Source organism: Octopus bimaculoides, chromosome 5, assembly GCF_046866305.1.
Source record: "Octopus bimaculoides isolate indiv1 chromosome 5, ASM4686630v1, whole genome shotgun sequence".
Lineage (NCBI taxonomy): Eukaryota > Metazoa > Mollusca > Cephalopoda > Octopoda > Octopodidae > Octopus > Octopus bimaculoides.
This window is the reverse complement of record NC_142932.1, coordinates 104,542,374-104,566,828: the sequence shown is the minus strand read 5'-3', so window position 1 is coordinate 104,566,828 and position 24,455 is coordinate 104,542,374. Positions and strand designations below refer to the sequence as shown.

The window sequence follows — 24,455 nt, the reverse complement described above, 5'->3', positions numbered from 1 at the left end:
GTCATGAGATAGTTAGTGATAGTAAATATATTTATGAAATAAATTCTCTTATCAGAACAAAACACTACTTTGTCATGAGATATCTTGTTATCAGGGTTTAGGCCATAATCATCATTGTGTGTCTGCTGGCACTGATTTGATGGGTTGGTGGGTAGGTGATAGTGGATTTCAAAATGGTTTATTACTGTGGTTTATTTTTTATAAGAAATTTTTTTTCTATGTTTTTTATTCTATTAGGTCATGAGTGTACTACTTCATGGAGATGCTGCCTTTGCTGGTCAAGGGGTTGTCTATGAAACGTTTCATCTCAGTGATCTGCCCTTGTATACAACCCATGGTACTATTCACATAGTTGTTAACAATCAGGTAAATTATCACCATTCTGTTATTGAAATTCCGAAGAAAAAAAATAATGTTTATAGTGTTGTTTCCATTTTGCAAACACTAATTTTTCTTGAAACCTTTTGGCAAATAATTTATTGTCACTGAAATCTTTTTACTTCAAAGATACAAACCTAAATGCGGTATAATTGTTAGGGAACTCATCATCATCATCATCATCATCGTTTAACGTCCGCTTTCCATGCTAGCATGGGTTGGACGATTTGACTGAGGACTGGTGAAACCGGATGGCAACACCAGGCTCCAATCTAATTTGGCAGAGTTTCTACAGCTGGATGCCCTTCCTAACGCCAACCACTCAGAGAGTGTAGTGGGTGCTTTTACGTGTCACCCACACGAAGGCCAGTCAGGCGGTACTGGCAATGGCCACGCTCGAAATGGTGTCTTTTATGTGCCACCCGCACAAGAGCCAGTCCAGGGGCACTGGCAACGATCTCGCTCGAAAATCCTACGAAGGCCAGTCAGGCGGTACTGGCAACGACCACGCTCAAAATGGTGCATCTTATGTGCCACCTGCACAAGAGCCAGTCCAGGGGCATTGGCAACAATCTCACTTGGCTTGCCGGGTCTTCTCACGCACAGCACATTTCCAAAGGTCTCAGTAGTCATCGCCTTGGTGAGGCCCAATGTTCGAAGGTCTTGCCTCACCACCTCAGCCCAGGTCTTCCTGGGCCTACCTCTTCCACGGGTTCCCTCAACTGTTAGGGTGTGGCACTTTTTCACGCAGCTATCCTCATCCATTCTCGCCACATGTCCATACCAGCGCAATCGTCTCTCTTGCACACCACAACTGATGCTTCTAATGTTCAGCTTTTCTCTCAAGATACTTACACTCTGATGGGTGTGCAATATTTGTGAAATAGCCCAGACAAGCAAATGACACCATTAGTGAAACTACTCTTCATAAACCTGCAACATTGTGTGTGTGAGAGAGAGAATAGCTCTTATCTCTTTGTAGCTGTTTCACTAATGCCAATCACCTAACACTCATTCTCGTTCACACAAAGTTTTGGTTTCATTTCTTTCAAGCAAAGGCAGAAAAAGTTATAATTTCAGTGTACTATCATTGATACCCCATAACAATTAGAGCAATTTACATTCAGAAGCATTTTTTTTTTCTTTATAATGTCCTCCTTCAATGCCGACATGGGTTGGACGGTTTGACAGGAGCTGGCCAGACAGGAGCCTGTGCACCATGCTTCTGTGTCTGTTTGGGCAGGGTTTTTATGGCTGGATGCCCTCCCTAACACCAACCATCCTGTAGAGTGGGCTGAATGCTTTTTATGTGCCACTTTAAAGTGTGGACTTGATGCTTTTTAAGTGGCACCTGCACTGGCAGGGTCACCAAGTAACCAGAGGGAAGAGCAAGGGAAAGAGAGAGAAAGTAGGAGACAGCAAGAGCAGGAGAAGGATGGTAGTAAGCGCCAGGGCATAGATGGGATGGTAGAGTAAGGAAGCGAGAGATGAATGGTGGCAGGTGCTGGCAGAGTATTGCCAAGAGGTTGCAAGTAGAGAGCGGGGGTGGGGAATGAATTAAAAAATGAAGATGTAAAATAGATTAAGCAAATTTACAGAATCAGAAGAATTTTTGAAATACAGTGTAACCTCAGTTACAAATGTGCTAAGAAGATTTCCTCTCTTCTTCATTATTTTCTTAAGAGAAGTTAAGATCAATTTAAAATAAACCTCTGAATTATTCATATGGTTGCAGAATAGAATGCTTTTGACTTGTGTATGTTGTTTTTTTATCTGTTTCCTTTAGATTGGTTTTACAACTGATCCTCGTGTATCGCGGTCATCACCTTACCCTACTGATGTTGCTCGAGTAATCAATGCTCCAATATTTCATGTGAATGCTGACCATCCCGAAGCTGTGATATATGTTTGCAAAGTAGCCTCTGAATGGCGACATCGATTCAACAAAGACGTTGTGATTGATCTGGTAAATTCCATGTCTTTTACTGCTTGTTTGGAGTATTTTTAACTTCTGTTGTTTTTTAATTTAATCATTGAAACACATGTAAAAAAAAAAAGATTTTTTTTTTTTTAGTCTGCAAAGAAGCTTATCAACTAAAACACCTTGTCAGTAATTTCGATGTTTCAGTCACATATTTCTAAATATTTGCAAAAGTATTATTAAAAATATGAAAATATATTGGCTTAGTTATATTTTAGTTTAGCAGAATAAGCATTAATTTGGAAAATGTGAGGAATATTTTAACATTCTTTTCCAATAATTTGATTTTGAAAATCTCTACCAAAATATTCAAATATCTTTAATTTTGATTGTTCTTCATTAGATTATGCATTTCCAATGTCTTTTTCTTAACTGCTTTATACTGTTGAAGGTGTCGCAGAGAGAGTGAACTCCTGGATATCCTGCCAATTTCAGAATCTCTTAGGGTTGATATTTTGGAGTTGTTTCCTGCTATTATTCCTGGCTCATAAGGATGGCAAGCTAACAAATATTAACTAACTATACACGACTCCTACTCTTACGTTTGTAAGCTTTATCTACAACATTACCTATTTGCAGCTAAATGAACTGAACCAGCAAGTGTTTAGTGTTGTGCCTATCAGACTGTACAGCTTGGTGATGGGATTTGAAATGTCGTCAAACACTCTGCAACTAGTCACTGTCATTGTCAACAAATCTGCTCCTCTACAAGATGTTTCTTTTAACTGGAAACTTGTGAAAGTTTTTGCAATTTGCATATGTACATGTATATATTCACCCGACCCTTCACCCCTTCACATGTACTCGTACTTTTTTTTTTTTTTTTGCGTAGTTTTGTATTTATTAACAATATCAGGCTCCGTAATATTTAGATAGCTGGAAAAGTATTTTTTCAAACTTTATTTTGGTAATTTAAAAAAAATTCACTGGAATAGTTGTTTTTTTTTTTTTTTTTAAATACAGTAACATTTTTAATTGCACATTTTATAGAAATTGGAACAATGCAATGTATCTTTTAATACTAACAATAGGAAGGTGGTTGAAGTGCTTACTCTTGAATTCTTTACCATCCTTCGTGTTTATTGATGTACATTTGTCAGCCATCATAACTTTGTGGAATTGATCTTCAATGATAAATTGCAGATATGCAAATTTAAGCTTGTATCAATATTTTTAAAGTGAAGATAGTGTAGGATAAGGTGTGCTGTGAATTTAGTTGGACAAATTTTCATTTATACATTGTCTAGGTTTGCATAATGATAGAGTGTATGGTAATCTCTAGATTTAGCTTAATACTATCAGCCACTAATTTACTTTTAATTTTAAATTTTTAACCGTACTTGCTTATTAGTAGTATACCATTGATATGCAATTTATATTTTAAACACTAATATTGCCAGTTTTACATTTAATTGTTGGAGTAAGTTGTTTCCTTGTGTATATGTTTCTGTCTTTTCTGTGTATTTTAATGTACAAGACAGCTATCTCTGATGTAATCTTGGATAATATATGGATCTTTTACAGGTGTGCTACAGGCGAAGTGGACACAATGAAATTGATGAACCCATGTTCACTCAACCTCTTATGTACAAAAAAATTGCCAAACAGCCAACTGTATTAGCCTCATATGCTGAGAAATTAATTCATTCTGGCATTGTGTCTCAACAGGAATATGAGGTGTGTATTAATGTTACCTTCATAAATAAGTTTTTGTTTTTTCTACACTTGTAACAGCTTCTATCCATGATAGCATAGAAAATAAACATAAAACAATAATGATGATAGATATTTACTACATAATAATAAATATGTTACCTTTCATCTCTCAATTGTGTTTAGCCTCATTATCTATCAATTTCATCATTATTACTTTAATGTCTATGAAAGCTAAGGATTACACACACACAGGTCCAACATTGAGCAGATATTATGTGTAAATTGTAAACTTCAGTTTTATATAAAGCTGATCTACTATCTTCTTTATTTGCTTAATTACAGGATGAAGTAGCTAAATATGATAAGATCTGTGAAGAAGCCCACTTAGCCTCCAAGAAAGAAACAGCTGTACGCAACCGGGATTGGTTGGATTCTCCTTGGAGTGGATTCTTTGAAGGTAAAGATCCAATGAAATCACCTCTGACTGGCATTGATGAAGAGACATTGCAACATATTGGAATGAGTTTTAGCCTTCCACCTGAAGATTTTGAGTTACATAGAGGTAAGCTTTATTTTCAATGCATTTCTATTTTAACTGCCTTAAGTTTCAGTTGGCAGTTTGTAAGGATCTAGCCTTCTGATTAAAGGTCAGTGGTACCTCATCCCAGGTCTTCCTGGGTCTACCTCTCCAACAGGTTCCCTTCACTGTTAGGGTGTGACACTTTTTCATGCAGCTGTCCTCATCCATACACAACACATGACCATACCAATGCAGTCGTCTCTCTTGCACACCACATCTGATGCTTCTTATGTCCAACTTTTCTCTCAATGCGCTTACACTCTGTCGTGTATGCACACTGACATTACTCATCCTGAAGAATGTAATTTTTTTTCCTGTATTGATCTCTATTTTTTTCAAAGTCCTCAGTTATTTAACACAACCTTAACCCTTTAGTATTTAAGCCGGCCATATCTGGCCCAGACATTCTGCATGTTTCATGTTCAAACTGCCCAGATCTGGCCTCTCACATTTACCCTACAATGATATTCTAAATATAAACAATCACATCATTAAAATCTCAAAGCAATGAGATAATGTATGATTAAAATAATATGAATATATAAGAGTTACATTTGACAATGTGAATGCTAAAGGGTTAATTGTAGTAATTGTCATCTGTTAGGCTAAGAAGATTGAATTTTCCATATTTTAATTTTTTATTTTTATAAAATATGGACAACAGTAGAGGACATTAGCTAATAAGAGAGATAACAGAAAGGAATAGAGGATGTGTGAGATAAAAACTGAGGGATAAATCTTTGCAATGGACATAACATGAAAGAGAACTCTATTATACTTTAGCCACTCCTCACTCAAATACCTTTCCCCCTACTCAGTCACTTCTTTTCGTGTCTTGCATGTTACTTAGCAACCTTGCTAGTAGCAGTGGTCTGGAAAAGAACCAAGTAATGTGGTTGGCAGGAAAGTCATCCAGTTGTTGAAACCATGCTGAAGCTGACATTGGAGTTCAATGCAGCCCTGCAGCTCACCTAGTCCTGTCAAACTATCTAACCTATGTCAGCGTAGAAAATGGATGTTAAAAGATGATGATGAAGACCACATTGAGTATTTGCAACACAGGAGAGAAAGAGTTCAAGAAAACAGTAATTTCTATGTTTTAGTTGTCAACAACTGTGGAATTTCATTGGTGTCCAGCTAGTCATCATTATGACATTGTATACTTGGCAATTACACTCTCTGTTAATCTGACTGCAAACAGGTGAAACAGATAGTATTGCTATCAACAGTGTAGTCACAATAATTGACAAGCATTTGAAAAACCTCTACATGATCATTAGTCTTGCTAGAAAAAAGAAACAGATCTCACTCAAACATCTTTAAGATGGAAGGGCACAAGATAATGTAGTCCTAGATATGCTATCCCGGAAAATAAAATAAACCATTGAGATCAGTCAATTTGGGACTAAATAATAATACCAACATCACCTGCTCTGAAATCATTATTGACATACTAATGAACTATATTTTTTAAATCTTTAATATTATATCTTAGCATTACGGAAAGGCAGCTTACTAATGATATTGATTAACTTGGTTTCAGTCTGCTACAATTGTTCTATAATGTTACTAAATTCACCCTCCTTCCTCCTTTATACATTCCCAAAATTGACACCATTTGGATTAATATAAATAGATTAAAAAAAAAGATTTGAGAACTTTTAATTCACTCCGTAATTCTAAACTAATGCAAGCTTGCAAGAGATTTTTTTTTTTTTTTTTTTTTTTTTGTTTCATCTAAAATTTAAAAGGTTAAAGAAAATGCTTTATATTTTGTATCAGGTGTGAAACGTATTTTGAAGTCACATGAAGATATGGTCAAAAGCCGTGTTGCAGATTGGGCTCTCGGTGAGGCCTTGGCATTTGGTTCACTTTTAAAAGAAGGTGTTCACGTACGTTTAAGTGGACAAGATGTAGAACGTGGAACTTTTAGGTGAGTTCATCTTTTCTTGTGGTGTAACTTTTAATATATATATATATATATTTTTCATGTTTTCTTTTTACTTTTATTATTAAAGTTCTTTGGTGGTGGGGTGGGCTGTTGAACTAAGATCACAAGTTTAAACCAAGTTAATGCTTTTTCTCTGAAATTAGGTGTTAACCTTGCTTTAAGTAGTTTGTATATTATGAAAACAGAATTCTTACATAGGAACTCAATCAAAATTATTAAATAAATTTACTTATTTGAATTTGTAAAATTGTTTTCTTTGTAAGTTGTGCTTTTAAAAATTAACTTGAATTCGATTTAACATATTGCAGTTTGACTGCACTTGATTAGGATTAAATTTTTGTTTTAGCAAAATGGCTTAATAAAGTTCCTGTCTGGTTTTACTTAATTTTATTTTCCATGTATATAGTATTTTATTCTATTATATATAGCACAATGCTTTACTAATAGTGCTGATTTACAATTTATATGAGTTTTAATACTACACAAAGTATTGTATATAATATTTTTAGAGACTTAACATTATGTATGTTTTAATTTCATTTCAGTCATCGCCACCATGTTTTACATCATCAAAATATAGACAAGAAAACATTCATTAGTCTAAATCACTTGTACCATGACCAAGCCCAGTACACTGTGTGCAACAGTTCTCTCTCTGAATTTGGAGTTCTTGGTGAGTTGGTCATGTGTATTTTTTTATCTGTAAAATATCCTATTGCTATTAACCATTGGGAAAAGTGTATACTTTTGGCTGTTTGGCAGAAGAAGAAATTGCTCTCTAATGAAAGTATTTTACTATTGAATGAATTTTCATTATGATTAATGTTTTTTTTTTTTTTTTTTTTTAATTACAAGCATGTTTATGCATGTCGATTTTGCTACTGTGTAGTTGCAGGTTGGATCTGACTAGCATTTTCAGCATTTTCTGCTATAGTTTCAGCTCATCTAAAACTTCAGCGAAAGGTTGTAGGCAAAAACATTGGAAATATATCTGCAGTCAAGCAAAATCATTATGTTGATACCTAATCTATTTCCCTTAATGTTTATGTTTACTTCACCTTCCTTTATAGATTCTATAAAATAAATACCTCACAAAACTTCTCAGAGGCAGTGCTAGAATATGACAACAGGCCAATAACTGAACCCAATAAAAGAATATATGTGCATTTTGCTCTCTCTCTCTCTCTCTCTCTTTGATTTGGGTTGAATTAAAAATAATTTTACTTCTAAGGTAGTTTTTTTTTTGCTGCTGTGATCCCTTATTCCTCAACCTATATACTATAGAAAAATCATTTAAAATGCAGAATAGAAAGATAAAGACCAATAAAAGAAATTTAAATGTTCTAAGCTACTTTTATTTATCAATAAACCCACTGCGAGTAAAGAAATGGACAGTTTTATTTACTGTTTGCTTTATGTTCCTTAATTTTTACAAAAGAACAGTTTATAATATATATTTGAAATGGAGTAAGTTTTTGCATGTTTTTATATTTTTCCTTTTATATTTTATTCTAATATAATATAAATCTTGTTTAAATTTGTAATTTCTATGTTCTTCAACTCTAAATAGGTTTTGAACTTGGATACTCAATGACAAACCCAAATTCTTTGGTCATATGGGAAGCTCAATTTGGAGACTTTCACAATACTGCACAGTGTATTATTGATCAGTTCATTTCAAGTGGTCAAGCCAAATGGGTACGACAAAGTGGTTTAGTAATGCTTTTACCTCACGGTTATGAAGGAATGGTACGTATCTAGTTTTTATCTCTTACTCACTTCTTAAAAGTATTTGGGTATTTTTTTAAATGTTTATTATATTCATCATCATCATTTAATGTCCCTTTTTCATGTTGCATGGGCTGGACAATTTGACATGGGAGCTGGCCAGTTGAGGAGCTGTTCAGACTCTAATTGTCTGTTGTGGCATGGTTTCTCTGGCAGGATGCCCTTCTTAATGCCGACCACTTTACAGAGTGTACTGGGTGCTTTTTACATGCCACTGGCACATGTGCCTTTATGCAGCACTGGCATGAGTGCGTTTTATGCGGCACTGACACCTGTAAAGGACTAGCCAAACGATTTTACTTAGATTAGAGCATCTTCTCTAGTATAGTAAATCATCACATCTTCCAGCCCCTTGTCACTTCCTTGGTGAGGCCCTGTGTCTGAAGATCCTTTCTCACCACTTCATCCTATGTCTTCTTGGGTCTACCCCTTCCACAGGTTCCCTCCACGAGCTCAGCACTTCTTTATGCAGCTGTCCTCATCCATATGCATCACATGACCAAACCAGTGCAGTCTTCTCTCTTTCGTGCTACATTTGATGCCTCTTATTCCCAGTTTTCCTCATAAATCATTTACACTTTGTCATGCATGCACACTGAGATGCTTTATGTTGTTCTGATTAAATCATATCAAAGAAGACATTCCTTTAAGTTTTAAAAGAAGTTAGCTAATTAACTTGATGAAACAATATAGTCTTTTTTTTTATTCATAATTTTGACAAATTGTCATTTTACATGAAGTAGAATTTCTTATTAATTTCGAAAAATATCCTTTTCTGTTAACATGTTTTTGAGCATTGGCTTTAATTCATTTTCATTTAATTTTGTGTATATTTTAATTCTGTAATATACCACTTGTCTGATTAAATATTCCAGTTACATATGTTGTATTCTATAAGTCACACTTGTGCCTTGTAGGCAGTCAGGATGTGTTGGCTTGCCATAAAAAGGAAGCTTGGCCTTTGAAATACTGTGGTTGCCTTATAAATTATCAGATATTGTAAAAGTCTCAACAAATGCTTAGAAGACTGAAGAAAAAGGAATTATAACAAAATTTGAAAATTGAAAAGAATTTGTATTTAATGAATGTTTTGTCTTAGATCAACAGTATTGATCCTAAAGAACTAATTTTGTTTCATATGAGCAGTTGTGATAATTGTTTGTTAAAGTGATATTGTTTAATTTAATTTTTTTTTTTTTATCAATGTACCTATCTTCAGAAATGCATTTTCGCACTAATGTTTTTCTTCTTCAGGGCCCTGAACATTCAAGTGCTCGTTTAGAAAGATTTCTCCAAATGTCCAATGATGATCCTGAATTTTATCCTGTAAGTTAAGTACTTCATTGAAAATGCTAACTCCTAATTTGCAGTTTCGAATTGTTTCCCTTGGATTGCATTTTATTCATCATCATCATCATCCGTTTTCCATGCGTTGGACGGTTTGACTGAGGTTTGGAGAGCCAGTGGCTGCACCAGGCTCCAATTTGATCTGGCAGAGTTTCTACAGCTGGATGCCCTTCCTAACACCAACCACTCTGAGAGTGTAGTGGGTGCTTTTACGTGCCACGGGAGCCAGTAAGGCGGGCCTGGCAACAAACACATTCAGATGGTGTCTTTTAAGTGCCACTGGCACAGGAGCCAGTCAGTGGGGTATTGACATCAGTCGCGATCGGTTGGCACCCTACCGTAAAGCATTTGCAGAATTCTCTGCAAAAATGTATGACCAGTTAATTTTTAGTGTAAAATACAACTCAAGTCTATTTCATAATATTGTAAAAGGGTATAAAAAAAAATTCAAAGATTAGAACTCTTCTGAGTTTTAATCTTTGAGTGATGTAAAATTTAAGACTGAAAAATAAATATTCTTATATTCTTTAATTCTTTATATACTAAATTTATAGGGATAAAAAAAATGAAGAAAATAATAATAATGTTCACTAAATATGACTAAATCTGTAAAGTACTGGTAGGCTATGAAATAATTTCCACTCTATGCTTTGTTTTTTGAGACCTCCCTTTCACTGAAAAATAGATAGCAACTTTCTCTGTGAAATTTACTTGTAATAGCTTAATATCTGTATATTAGGAGATTGATTCAATGTTAGAGAAACCAGAATTAAGACCCTTCTGCTTCACGAAAACGTTTTAACATTAAAAATTTTATGGATGTAGTGACTTCAAACAGTATTTTGTTTGTATTAGAACATATTAGTCATCAGTTGCAATGAAGATAATTTTTTGCAATATTTGTAGCCTGAAAGTTCAAGTTTTGAAATGCAACAGCTGCACGAGATCAACTGGTTTGTTTGTTACTGCTCTACACCTGCCAACTTATTCCATGTGCTAAGGAGACAAGTTGCTCTTCCTTTTCGCAAACCTGTAAGATTTTAATTATTTTTTCTTTTTCTTCTCAAAACTCTGTTTTCATACTTTGGTGCAATATTATTGCAACAACTTCAGTTTCTATATGTAGTCTCCATATGAGAATTATTTAGAATTTGAGTAGAATTTTCTTGTAATAAAATTAGTATGTATGTAGATAATTGCTGCCACAGCAGCAACAATAATGTCGTGTACCTTGACTTATTCTCAGAATTAGATATATGTTCTTTCATTTTGCAAAACATTAATATATTCACTTCACAAGGCTAAGTTATTCTGACTGGCTAGCAATTGATTCCAACTAGAAAGTACAGTTAGGTAACAAACAATCCAAAATCATATTCTGCATGAACTAAAGGAGTTACTCTTGTGAGAAAATGTGAATTTACAATGATTTTCATTGTCTAACTATGTTATGTTTCTGATAGCATAATAAAATGTCTTGTCAGGAATATGGACTAAGAATTGTTAAAGTGTTGGGATAACTGTTGTGCAGTATTTATTCATGGTCTCTACATTCTGAGTTCAAATCTCACCAAAGTCAAATTTCATTTTCTGCTAACAAAAAGACTGTATAAAGATGTAAGAAAAGGATATACCTTATTTGAAATCATGCAGGGTGGGGAAGAGTACAATTGGATGTAAAATAATGATTGTACATCAATTTCAATAGCATATTGATCCCACCAATCTGAGAGGGCCTGCAAATATTGTGAGCACTACTCCCTTTTTCTTATTATTTTCAGAAGACAACTAATTCTCAGTAAAAGGTGTCATGGAATTCTGAAGAAGGGATGTACGAGTCTGTAGTATATTTGGTTTATAGGACGTTTATGTTAATTTCTAGTTTCTTAAGAATTGTAGCATTGTAATTTCTGAAGAACTCAGTTGTTTCCTTTCTTTATTTTTCTTTCCGCGTAGCTTATCATCATGACTCCAAAGAGTTTATTACGTCTGCCAGAAGCCCGATCCAGCTTTGACTTGATGACTGACAATACAGCATTCCAGCGTGTCATTAAAGAAGCAGGTCCTGCCTTGGACAATGCCTCTAATGTAAAGAAATTAATTTTTTGTACTGGCAAAGTCTACTATGAACTGGTAAAAGAGCGGGAGAAGTTGAAACTGGTGGATAAGATTGCTATTGCTAGAGTTGAACAGGTTTGTTTATTCTTTATTCCTTTATGATTATGATATTTAATAAAAATAATTATTGTCAAGTTCTGACTTTTTCACACAATCTTTTAAAACATATGACGAAAACGTCTCAATGCACAAAGTTAATATTTAATTTAGGTACATAATAGGTTTAAAGTGAAAGTGCATGACTTACTGGTTACAGTGTTTGGCTCATGATCATATGGTTGTGGGTTCAATTCGTGAACCAAGCAGCCTGTTGTGTTCTTGAGCAAGGCACTTCATTTCATGTTAATCCATCCAGTTGACTCAGTTGAAAATGAGTACCAGCCAAATGCTGGTGCATCCTTTTCTCCTTTTAGCTGTCACATCCTTGATGTTCTGTTGGGTCATGGATTGGCTCGCCAAGAGGATGTCTGTGTCTGCTTCCATCTACTACATAGGCACCTAAAACAAATGGTAATAGTGTTGTATATACTATTAGGCCACACTCATTTGCGGGTGATGGCTAAGCTTAAGAATGGTTTGAAAACAGATTCTCAAAAACGTTCCCAACTATGGTGTATTTTTGTTTTTCAGATTTCTCCTTTCCCATTTGATTTGGTAAAAGAAGAAATAACACAGTATCCTCGAGCTGAAGTTGCTTGGTGTCAAGAAGAACACAAGAACATGGGAGCATGGGGCTATGCTGAACCTCGATTCAGAACTGTTCTTAAAAAAATGAGTAACAGGAAAGAAGTACAGTAAGTATAGATTTTGCTTACTTTACACTGCTTTTGTTGATTTTACTAGACATTTATTTATAATCTGTCAAAAAATATTTAGATCTTTGTCTTATAGGGAGTGAAGCAAGGCAGTCAGTAATTAAGGTTTGTTTCACAACTACAGGTTTCCAGTTTCAAATTTACTGCATAGTTCTTTGGGAGAGTTTTTCCTGCTACAACATCTTGAGTGAGGTTTGGTAGATTGAAACTCTGTGAAAGCCTAATGTTGCAGGGTGAAAATGAGTATTGTGTTGAGCAGGAATATCTCCCTTTATGTCTATAGAGTTATTTGTCTTTCATTTCTCATGAGACTGATAAAATAAGTAACTGGGGTGAATAAAATGAAAAAATAAACACTCTTCAAGGCAGAGTTCCAGTATGGCCATAGTTCATTTATTGAAACCAGTTAAAGGATAGTCAATTGAATTGAATACACTTTAATTGAAAGACGGCCTACCTTTTTTTATTACTTAGAGGAGGAAGGGCAATGTCCATGACATTTTAATTGTAGGGTCTCTGATATTGGTGAGAAGAGATAAGAAAGAACTGAAGACCTTGAAATGTTTGCAAGAGATTGCATTCTGCTAAAGTCACTAAGGAGCTTAGTTGTGTTGAAACTGGGCAATAGCAAGTACATTTCAAATGAGAGGTTCTCCTCGGGTGTCAGTTTCTGTTTTTCCACTTTTCCTCACAAGGTAGTGGCAGGAGACACAGGTCCAACATCACATGCTATAGGATTGAACCCGGAACTATTTGATTGTTAAGCAAACCCTTTGACCAGATGGCTTGTCAGTGCCCATGTGCTTTTGTTAGAAATTTTTTTTAGAGATTTCAGTGTCTTAAATAACTATTAATAATAACTGACAAATAACTATTAAATGTTCTTTATAATTCTTGTGTCTGCAGTATTTCTTAGAATAGTTAACAGTAAATAACTATAACGTTATTTAAATAATATTGCTGAAACTATGAGCTGTACTGGAAATAATGCAAAGATGGCCATAGCTTTTTATTAACTGATATAGGTTTTTCAAACTGCACATGTTGGTAGAGTAACTATTCCTCTGTACAAAGTTACTTGTCAACATTATCTTCATCACAAGTGAGGTATTTGCATCATTGTAGAACCGACTCTTAAACCATCTTTGGCAAAATCAGTTGTATGCTTTATCTACTCATGTCTTCACAGCCACTTTCTCCTCATCTCTGTCATCAAATTTTACTTGGCTTGATGGGTCTTCTTCTCAAGCATGGCATAATGCTAAATAGACTCAGTCATTGCCTCTGTGAGGCCGAACACTCAAAAGGTGCTTTTATGTGCCATTTGCGTGACACCAGTATCTGCCACAACTGCAGTTTTACTTGGCTTGATGGGTCTTCTTCTCAAGCAGAACAAAATGCCAAAGGTCTTGGTCATTGCCTCTTTCAGGCAATGTAAATTATTTCTAACAGTTGTACTTTATGGTTTTCATGGCAGTTCTATTTTATTTCTTTCAAACTAAATTTTTACTGTTTTAACTGTCATGGAATATACTTCTTGGTTTAAAAATTTTTTTTTTTTTTACAGATATGTAGGACGCTATCCTTCAGCAGCTGCTGCAACTGGCAATAAACATATGCATACAATGGAACTGGGTCAGTTCTTAAAGGAAGCCATGTCAATATAATAAATTCTCTTGCCAAAATAGTTACCCTGTCTGCTGGTGTGTGTGTGTGTGTGTGTATGCTGTGCATTTGCGCATGTGTGTGTGAGAAAGAGTGAGTGGAAGTGGAATTGCACTCTTTACTATTGTCAAAAGTAATATTAAAATTTAATAATATAAAATGCCAGTTAGATAGTAACAATAACTATAATGGTACTCTTCTGACTCTCCACCTTAATGAAAAACCTAACATTGGCTCCTTTACAAAGAACTGAAATAGTTCTTATTAGTTTCATTCATACAAAAGAAATATTTAAATAAATCTTATCTATTACAATCTGTACTTTATTTAGTTTTGTCCCTAATGTTTTAATAATACTTATTTAGAGATACCCAAATATTTATATTTTTAGTTCACAGATATCCAAATCTATAGATAACTTTATTTCTGGTATCCTTATAGTCATTCTATGAATTGGCTTTACAATGTTTTTCTCCTCTGTTATTTATTTATTTCATTCAGTTTGAATTGTGCAAAAAATATGTAAAAGTAACTCCTTAGTTTCAAATAGTTCTTATAAACTTCAAGGATAGAAACTGGGTTTTTTTAATTGTTTTGTTAAATTGTGTATGTAGGAATAAAATATATAAACTCCTTTATTGAAGTTTAACCAGATATTAATTAGTAAAAATAAAAATTAATTTTATTAACTTATAAATTATAAGTAAATAAGTGAACATTAGAATATTTCTTTTTCAAGATTGATTTCTGTATCATTACTGTTTATGCAAATTCCTCATGTTATGATTACAGTTTTTGTTGATTATTCTTGTGTTCCTTCACTTAAACATTGTAATCTTTTATCAGAATTTTTGTTTCTTTGAATTTGATAGCTGTATTTCTATTATAATTTATGATTTAATTTCCAAGAATTGATCTTGTATTGACACGTTTCTAATAGTTTGTGACTCTGTCGGATTTATTAGCAAAGATCATTCTTGTGCCTTACAGTTAATTGCTGATTTTAATTCATTATGACGATTATGAATAAACTCAGTTACAAATCCATCATGTGGAGTACATCTGTATTTTTGAATTGAGAAATTGTTACTTTTTAAAGTAGGTTATTGTTATGATGTTGATTAATTCAAAAGAAACTTAAGTTTATAATAATATAGCTTTAATTTTCCTCAGTAGTAACTGTAATGAGTGTTAAGAAAATCATTGTTCTAATCATTTATCTTCTGTATATTAAGTTAACCTCTGCTACCACCAAAGGACAAAATTGTTTTCTGAAGAGAAAAAAGGCAGATTGTTTATAAACAATATTCTTTTGCTTGTATTGAAGTTGTTCCAAGCAATGCTTTTGTCATGTTTGCTCTGGGCATTGTATTGGACTGTTAATTAGAAATGAGACATTTGAGCACAAATTTATCCACTCATTTGTTATCATTTACACAAAAATCTAACTGTGTGAACAGTTCAAAAAATTTGATGGCATGATGACTCTGTTCCTTTTAATAATCTGCTGAAGAAACATGGTCATTTTTGTCACTGTTGTATAAATACAAGCAAAAGAATTATGTGTCAATATTGCTACTATTATGATCACCACAATAAAAGAGTAGCTGCAACCAAAGGAAATAGATAACCTTTAAAATGGTAATGCTTTTTATGGTATTCAAGAAGTTTACTTGTGTAGAATGGGCATAAACTTCAGAGTGGATGAGAGATATGTGTTGGAAGAGAGCCACTGGTGACTATTTTGTCCAATATTTTCTGTTTGTGGTAGGCTCATTTCTGTTTTGTTATTGTCATATGATTATGCATTTATAAATGTCATGGGATGTTAATGTAACTAAGAGTTTCATATGAACTTTTCAGTTTTGTTATGATTGATTTTATTTATTTTGATAATTTGTTTTGAACAACTAAGCAAAACTGACTTCTTCAGAAATGATTAGCCTGCAGGGATAGGATATTGAATAAAACTTAAATTGTTCGTAATATGTTAGCAACTTCAATGTAAGTCTTAAAACAGATTGCATCATAAATGTCTGGCTTGTAGGGATAGGATAAAATTAAAATTGTTGAACTATCAAAATAAAACTAATAACAATTAATATAAAATAAACTTTTATTTTGTGTTGGAGCGAAATTGTATTGATACAGATATCTATTTTACTTTGTTGCTTATTATTGTTTTCTTTCTACATTGCGGACTTATGTAAGATACTTTTAAGTTTTTGACATTTTGAAAAGTCTTTGTAGCATACCATATATATATATATATATATATATATATATATATATATGTATGTATATGTATATGAGAAAAACTGCCTTATTTTTTAATAGCACCTGCATATCTGTGCTTAAACCTTTCAATAAATCCTGTTCTTTTACAACAAAAAAATTATGTTGTCATTTGCTTTTCTCAAGTGTATGAATATTTTCATTTTACTATTGTTACATGTATTTTATGACTGACTTCTGTTTTCAATTTGCCTTGCATGGATATTCTAGTGTCTGTCTTGATTTTTTTTTTGTTTTCAAGAAGTTACTGGGAATGAAAATAATTGTATAAAGGGTAAAAATTTAAGAATACCATAAAAATGTTGTTGATATTTTTCTAGTATGGGTCTGTATGGGGTTGTCAAACAAGCTGGTGAAATAAATAGTATGCTCATTGGGGGGAAAAGTCTTTTAGAAACATACCAGAGTAACAGCATTAAATATTATTAGAACTATATGAAGTAATTTTAGGTATACAGTTCTTAGTTTTAATCAAAAGTATTTTAGTGGCAGGGTCAACTGTACCAGAGAAGTTTATAAAATGTTGCTGCAGTTGTGTTTAAAAGTAGAAATAAAACTGCTTTAAATTGTTGGATGGGAATTTTCTAAATGTGTAATGTGGAGTATCTTAAAAGATGAAATTCATGTTAATATAAAATTAAAGATATTTGAAATTTAGTTTACCAAAATAATTATGATAAAAACCAAAATAATAGTTTCAAGGGGGAGAAATCTTTGAGTATAGGATTCACCTGAAATTTGGGAAACAATTTTATCAAGACTTTACCTCATGCTTTTTCTATTGGCTTCAGTACAGTATGTTCATGGTAAATGGGGATGTGACTAATTAATTGATTTGGTATTTTAGTTTATTATTCTTAGATGTAAAAAACTAAAACAGTAAAATTTGAACTGAAACATTTTTGAGTCATTTACAGCAGACGCTTCAAAACTCAGTTATAATACCCAGAATCTTCTATAGTTACTTAAAACTAATATAGGTACTCTATGGCCAAAGAAAATTTAAAGTTTCAGTAACTTAAGATCTTTAATTATGATACTTATTCCTTCAGTAACAGTTTTACTGACCTCATCTAACTTCATTTCTTTTGATAATATATAGAAGTAGGTAAAATAAAGAATAAAATTTGATGATGGGCCAAAACTTACTCTAAATATGTGGTTTGGTATGGCATTGGGGTAGCAGAATAGTTTTGTTTCGCCCTTTTGGTGGAATATTACTTACTTGGAATGTAGTTTGTTATGACAGTAAAACAGCAATAATATTTGGAATATTTTGTGTTTAGTTACTTATTATTATGATTTTGTTTTTGTGTAGTATTATATAAATTTGCTCTCTTATTCTGTTTCACCCAGTAGTTTGAATATCAAAGCTAAATGAAATAAGTATGATTTATCTATAGCATTGAAATTTTGCTTTTAACACTGCAAATGATATAAAAATGTATTTTCTAGTGAAATTAGTTAACATAACGGTTAAAGACATTTCTTTCTGTTTTACAAATGATGACTATCAAATAGATATTGACAATCACAAGGAATAATGTTGAATTACATTATAAAAAAAAAAATGTATTCAGTATCACAAAAATGAAATTAGGATGTGCACTTTTAAATTATTATTAAGGATTTGCTTAGTAAAATTATTTTTTATTCGTGAACTTTTAAGTGCAGTGGTTTTGTATTTTTTTGAAAGATAAATATATCTAGGTTTGAATAATTTTTAGAATGTCTATATATTAGGGTATATTAAGTTTGTTTTCTTTTGAATGGAACCCATAAAAGCAATCATTCTTGCAAATCCTGAACAATAAATTGTTTCATATTTGGTATATGCCTTTGTTGTTAAATTGTTCTCTAACATTATAGATGCATGAATGAGAAATTTTCTATAAACATGTACAACTCCAATCATACTGGATTCAGCCAGAATATATTGGGTTGGCAAGAAAGTAATTTTGGTTTTTCAATGTGAAATAAGTCTTTTTTTTTTTTTTTTTCATACAAAGAATGAACTTTAATCAATTATATATTTTCCATTTTGTTTGATGACCTTTTGCCATCTTTCTGGCAATTTCATGATTCTGTGCTCATAGATCTTCTGCTCCTTATCAGCCAAAAACTGAAGCAAGTGTGATTTCAGGTCATCATCATTATTGAAAGTATTACCATTCAAAGAATTTTGCAGACTTTGAAATAAATGGTAATCTGATGGTGCAAGGTCAGGGCTATATGGTGGATGTAACATCACTTCCCAACCAAGCTCCAATAATTTTTCATGAGTTAGCAAAGACGTGTGTGCTGTAGCGTTGTCATGGTGGAACACAATTCCTTTCTGATTTGTCAATTCTGACCGTTTTTATTTGATTGCTTGCTCCAGTTTCATTAGTTGTTGACAGTAAACATCTGAATTGATCGTTTGGTTCCTTGGAAGCAGCTTAAAATACACAACACCTTTGTAATCCCACCAAATTGACAGCAAGGCCTTTTTTTTTTTTGATGCAGTTCAGCTTTCGATGTGGTTTGTGATGGTTCATTATGCTTGGACCATGGTCGTTTTCAATTGATATTATAGACAATCCATTTCTCATCACCAGTGATGATTTATTTCTAAAATAGGTCAATTTCATTGTGTTTGAGATGCATATTGCAAATATTGATTTGTTAAGTGCATCTCTTTCAATTTATGTGGAAGCCAAATATCGAGCTTCTTCAGTCCAACACATTTTAAGTGATTTTCTATTGTGTGTAATACATTTAACCTCTGTGCAATCTCTTGCACAGTTATATGACAATCAGATTCAATTATGGCTTCGATTTGGTCATCATCAACTTCAGTAGGTTGACCAGAACGTTGGTCATCTTTGAGTGAAAAATCTCCAGAACACAATTTTTAAAGCCATTTCTGACATGTGTGTTTTGTTAAGCAATCAACACCATAAACTTCACAAATCTCTTTGTAAGCTTCAGCAGCTTTCTTGCCTTTATGGAAATAAAAAAGCAAAATATGGCGAAAATGTTCGTTTTTGCACTCCATGTTAAAATGGACACTGAACTAACAGTTCTAAACAAAATTACACACAATTTGCTTCTAAAGTAAGCTAAACGTAACTGCTATCAAATATTAAAAGGAAAAAAATCATAACATATTTTCTAACAGATAATTCTAAGCATTAACAAGATTTATCTTTTTGTAGCCAACTTGCTATGACCATTGTTTTTCTTTTTAACTTTGAAAATAATTTTTTTGAATTACCAAGGAAATTCACATCTAACAAATATAACAGCGCTCCCCCATAGAAATAAAGAAAAATACTTGTCATTTTCCTGACAATGAAATAATCTTCCTCATATGCAGCTTTGTTCTCTGGCTGATTCGTTTTTTATTATGACATTCACTTATCATTTCTTAGCTGTTGCTCTCATTCTCTAATTTAAAATTTTTTTTATTTATTTACTTATTTGAGTTAAGTAGGCAAGCTTCCAGCAGAGAGATATGGTGATAGAGTGCTGCCACTTGCAACACTTTACACAGTTATCAACATGTACAGGTTGAAAAAGTTACCTAGTGGATGTCCACCACCAGGTATCCTAAGGCTTGAACATGTGGATAATGCCTCTTGATGTTACCTTACCAGTTGGTGCGTTAAATACCCATAAGCATATGATTATGAGGAGTCTGGAATGCAATCCAGCTAAATTGCTTATACAGTGGGGTACCCAAAAGAACCTGGAATTTTGCAATATTACTTTATTCACTTGTTTACACTTTTATTGCCTCCAAAGTATTCTCCATTTGAAGCAGTGCATTGGTCCAGGTATGTTTTCAACTATTCAGAGCAATGCTGGAACGCTTCCGTCATTTTTTCTTCACCTCTTCCACATCTGCAAATTCTGAAGCACCAGTTTTTGTCACCAGTGATGACTTTTGAAGAAAGGTCTGGATCAACTTCCAACTGTTCTTTCAGTTCACAACACGCTTTCAGTCGTGACTGTTTTTAGTCATTCATGAGCAATCAAGGCATAAACTTTGTAACTTTTTCCATTCGCAATTCCTTGCTCAAAATTTGTTGGCAGGAGCTCCAAGACAACCAGTTATATCAACAAGTTCATCAATTGTTTGGTGAAGGTCCTTCAAGATCACTTCATGAATTTTCATGATGTTTTCAATCATTCGGGTGGTCAATGAAGTTGGTCTTCAAGCGACAAGTAACCATTCCTAAATCATGGAAACCACTCATAAACTTGTGTTTTGGTCATGGCAGCATCTTTGTAAGCATTACAACTGTTTCAGTCACCGTTTTCCCCACCAGAAAACAGAATTTCACAGAAGCATGCTGTTCCTTTGTTTTAGCCGTCACAAAAATCGACAAACAGGAGAAGCACTGCAAAACGAAAACGCACCATGTGGCAGTGTGACTCCACCTGACATTGGCAGTTGGCAGGCTGATACCTGAGGGTCACATCAAGTGGTTTCTAGTGGCAGAAGCCTGAACCACAATGAGTTTGTCCCACAAAGAACGTTTCCTGTTTTGGGTATCCCCTCATATATGAGCTTCTTTCATCCCTTAGATCAGACCGATTCATTGCAGTGTGTTCTCATTGTACTCTGTCCGACATAATTTTGCAGCTCTGATGTATCCCAGTTCAGTTTGACTTTCACACTTGTCCTACTATACACGACAATTCAGTTGTTGCCCTAATTAACCACTGCACATTCTCAAAATTTGTTTAACACTTATAAAGCAATGAGCTAAACCTGTATTATTTAATTCCCAAATATTCTACAAAAAAACTGCAATAAGTCAGAGCCAAATTAAGACTCATAGAGGTCCTAAACATTTAGAAGATGTTGGTGCCTCCATATATATGTCATTCAAAATATAAACAATATTAAACCATAAAATATGTTTCTATTTTTCAAAATGAAACAAGAGTAATGGTTAGATGGAAAATAATGTTTATTTTCGACTACTTCCACTTTATTTTCTCTTATGCTTTTTTAATTGCAAAGTCTTTGATCAGATCCTAACTATGACACTTTGAAATTATATTTCCAATCATATAAACCACTTTGAATATTTTTTTGTGCCATGAATCATTTACCATTTCTGTGGTGTCCCCCTCCCCTTCGCTTGATGCCCTAAGCACATGACTATTTTGCTTCATGGTTAATCCACTGCTACTATGTATAGGAATATGTTTTATTTTTGTGTTGTTTTAATTTTCATTATACTTATATAATTGAAGACAACATATTATGTTTAGATCCTGAAGTCAAAACATTAGCACATACAATCATTGCCGATTAAGCCAAGTGAAATTGTAGTTGTGGCTGTTGCCGATGTCATGTAAATGGCACCCATGAAGTCGTAGCCGTGGCTGTTGCCAGTGTCTAGTAATTAGCACCTGTGAAATCATACCTGATACTGGCCATTGCCAGTATCAGGTAAATGAAGCCCATGCTGGTGATACTTAAAAAGCATCCACTACACTCTTGGAGTGGTTGGCATTAGGAATGACATCCAGCTATAGAAATTATGCCAAATCAGACTGGAACCTGGTGCAGCTCTCCGGCTTACCAGTTCCAGTCAAACCATCTAACCCATGCCAGCATGGAAAACGGACGTTAAATGATGATGAATAGTTTCCTAATTTGAACTCAGAACATAAAGATGAATGAAATGCCGCTAAATATTTTCTCTGGCATGCTAACAGTTCTGCCTGTTCCCCACCTTGCTGCCACCGGTAATGGAACTTGTGTGGGTTCAGGCCTTCTGGTCAACTGCTATCATTAGATAGCTGACTTCCACCATTCTGTGGTTAGGAATGTTATGGAACTTGTGCATGTCCATACATTTTGATCAGCTGCAGTCTTGGCAGATTGACCGCTAACAGTCTGTGAATGAATGTCTTCTCTTGACATTTTTGTTTGTTTTCATGGTTCTGCCACTTCTGAGATTGTTATGGTAGCTGCCAGTATTTCTGTAAATGATAACTATCCTCACATAGGAAGAATCACTTCAATTCAGATGCCAGCAATGCCCCTGCAGTGAACGTTCCCATCTAACTGAACAATGCAAGACTGCTACAACATAAGCAAAAAACTTATTCGTCTTTCCATCTGTAATGTTGCAACTTGTGTAATACCATCAAAAATACCAGTGACTCACTTGGAATCACAAATGTGAACAAGTTTTGCAAGTATTTTATTCATCATTCTAAATTTATAAAATTGCAAAATTTCAAACCAAACAGAGGAATAAATTTAAGATTGGAAGCCCTTGAGAATTATTATATGCTGATCTTGCTTTTATAGCAGAATCTATAACAACTAGAAAAGAAATTCCAGGTGTGTAAGCAAGAGAAAAAGTAGTGTTTGTATATGGAAGATGTACAGGAGCCATAATGTCTACAGACACATGGGAAATTGATTTTCTCAAATGTCCTGGAGGCTCTCTAGAAGCAGTAAATAATTTCTGCTACGTAGGTGACCTAATTAGCAGTGGAGGAGGATGCACCAAAGGTGTAATTGTTAGAATAATTGGATAGAGAAAGTTCAGAGAGTTTTTTTCCTCTGTTGGCAACCAAGTCTCTCTCAGTGAAAGGAAGATTGGATGATGTATGTGTATGGACAACAATGCTACATGCAGAGAACATGTGAAGACTAGACAGGAATGAAGCTGGTATGCTTTGCTGGATGTGCATTGTCAGTGTACTTAAGTGACAGGACACCCGTGAATTGAGAGGGAAGTTGGGCATAAGGGGAATTAGATGCAGTATGCAAAAGAGAAGATTATGCTAGTTTGGTCATGTGGTGGATATGAATGTGTAGAGTTATATAAAGAAGTGCTGATCTCTAAGTGGATGGAACTTGTGGAAGAGGGGAAACACAAGAAGACATGGGACAAAATACTGGAGGCCAATCTCAAGACACTGCCTTATGTAAGGAGATGATAAAGGACCAAGGTATCTGGTGCTTTTCTGTACTCAAGAAGATTCGTCTACCACAGCAGAATTCATCATCGTCGTCATCATCATTTAACGTCTGTTGTCCATGCTGGTATGGGTTGGACGGTTTGACTGGGCTAGCACGCTGGAAGGCTGCACCAGGATTGAGTCTGATTTGGCATGGTTTTCTACGGCTGGATGCCCTTCCTAATGCCAACCACTTTGAGAGTATAATGGGTGCCATTTGTGTGACACTGGTATCTGCCATGACTGCGATTTTGCTCAGCTTGATGGGTCTTCTTCTCAAGCAGAACGTAATGCCAAAGGTCTTGGTCATTGCCTCCATGAGTCCCAACACTTGAAAGGAACTCAGCCACTTTGCTTCTATGAGGCCCAGCTCTCAAAAAGAAGTCAGTCACTTTGCCTCCACCAGGCCCAATGCTTGAAAGGTACTCACCACTTTGCCTCCATGAGGCCTGACGTTCAAAAGCTGATTTTTTTTTTATGTGCCACCTTTGAACGTTGGGCCTCACGGAGGTAAAGCGGCCGAGAACCTTTCAAGCATTGTGCCTGGTCCTAAAATCACCTTGATAATGCTTACTGCCATCAACCTTTACTCCCTACCTACAATCCATCGCCTAACATTCATCATTTCCACTTTCACCTGAGAGCAGAATAGGCACATACTACATCCCCTGTCTCTCTCAGTTACCTTCTCCCCTTCCCCCTCCTACTGTCTCTACCAATCGCGTCCTTTCTATGTCCCTTGTCTCCCTTCCTTGTACTGCTCTCCATCATAGATTCCTTGCTTACCTGTTATCGCCGTCAATGCCCTCACATATCTACTGCAACCTCTACATTGAACTATATTTTACAATAACTTGGCAATGTTCTTATTTGGACAACATAATTAAAGAATAACACGTCAGA

At 34.3% G+C, this 24,455-nt stretch overlaps 1 protein-coding gene across 2 annotated transcripts in view; it reads left to right on the top strand.

Moving 5' to 3' along the window:
- LOC106874395 (2-oxoglutarate dehydrogenase complex component E1) overlaps positions 1-14,955 on the top strand; it is a 58,005-nt gene extending 43,050 nt beyond the window's left edge. For both annotated transcript variants that reach the window (XM_014922120.3, XM_014922119.3), the window contains exons 9-20: positions 238-366; positions 2,165-2,344; positions 3,884-4,036; positions 4,358-4,577; positions 6,378-6,528; positions 7,092-7,219; positions 8,117-8,295; positions 9,589-9,660; positions 10,588-10,713; positions 11,638-11,874; positions 12,430-12,593; positions 14,182-14,955. In XM_014922120.3, the coding sequence (XP_014777606.1) occupies positions 238-366; positions 2,165-2,344; positions 3,884-4,036; positions 4,358-4,577; positions 6,378-6,528; positions 7,092-7,219; positions 8,117-8,295; positions 9,589-9,660; positions 10,588-10,713; positions 11,638-11,874; positions 12,430-12,593; positions 14,182-14,281 (1,839 nt within the window). In that variant the 3' untranslated portion in view covers positions 14,282-14,955. The remainder of the gene's footprint in view (positions 1-237; positions 367-2,164; positions 2,345-3,883; positions 4,037-4,357; positions 4,578-6,377; positions 6,529-7,091; positions 7,220-8,116; positions 8,296-9,588; positions 9,661-10,587; positions 10,714-11,637; positions 11,875-12,429; positions 12,594-14,181) is intronic.
- Positions 14,956-24,455: the final 9,500 nt, after the last annotated feature.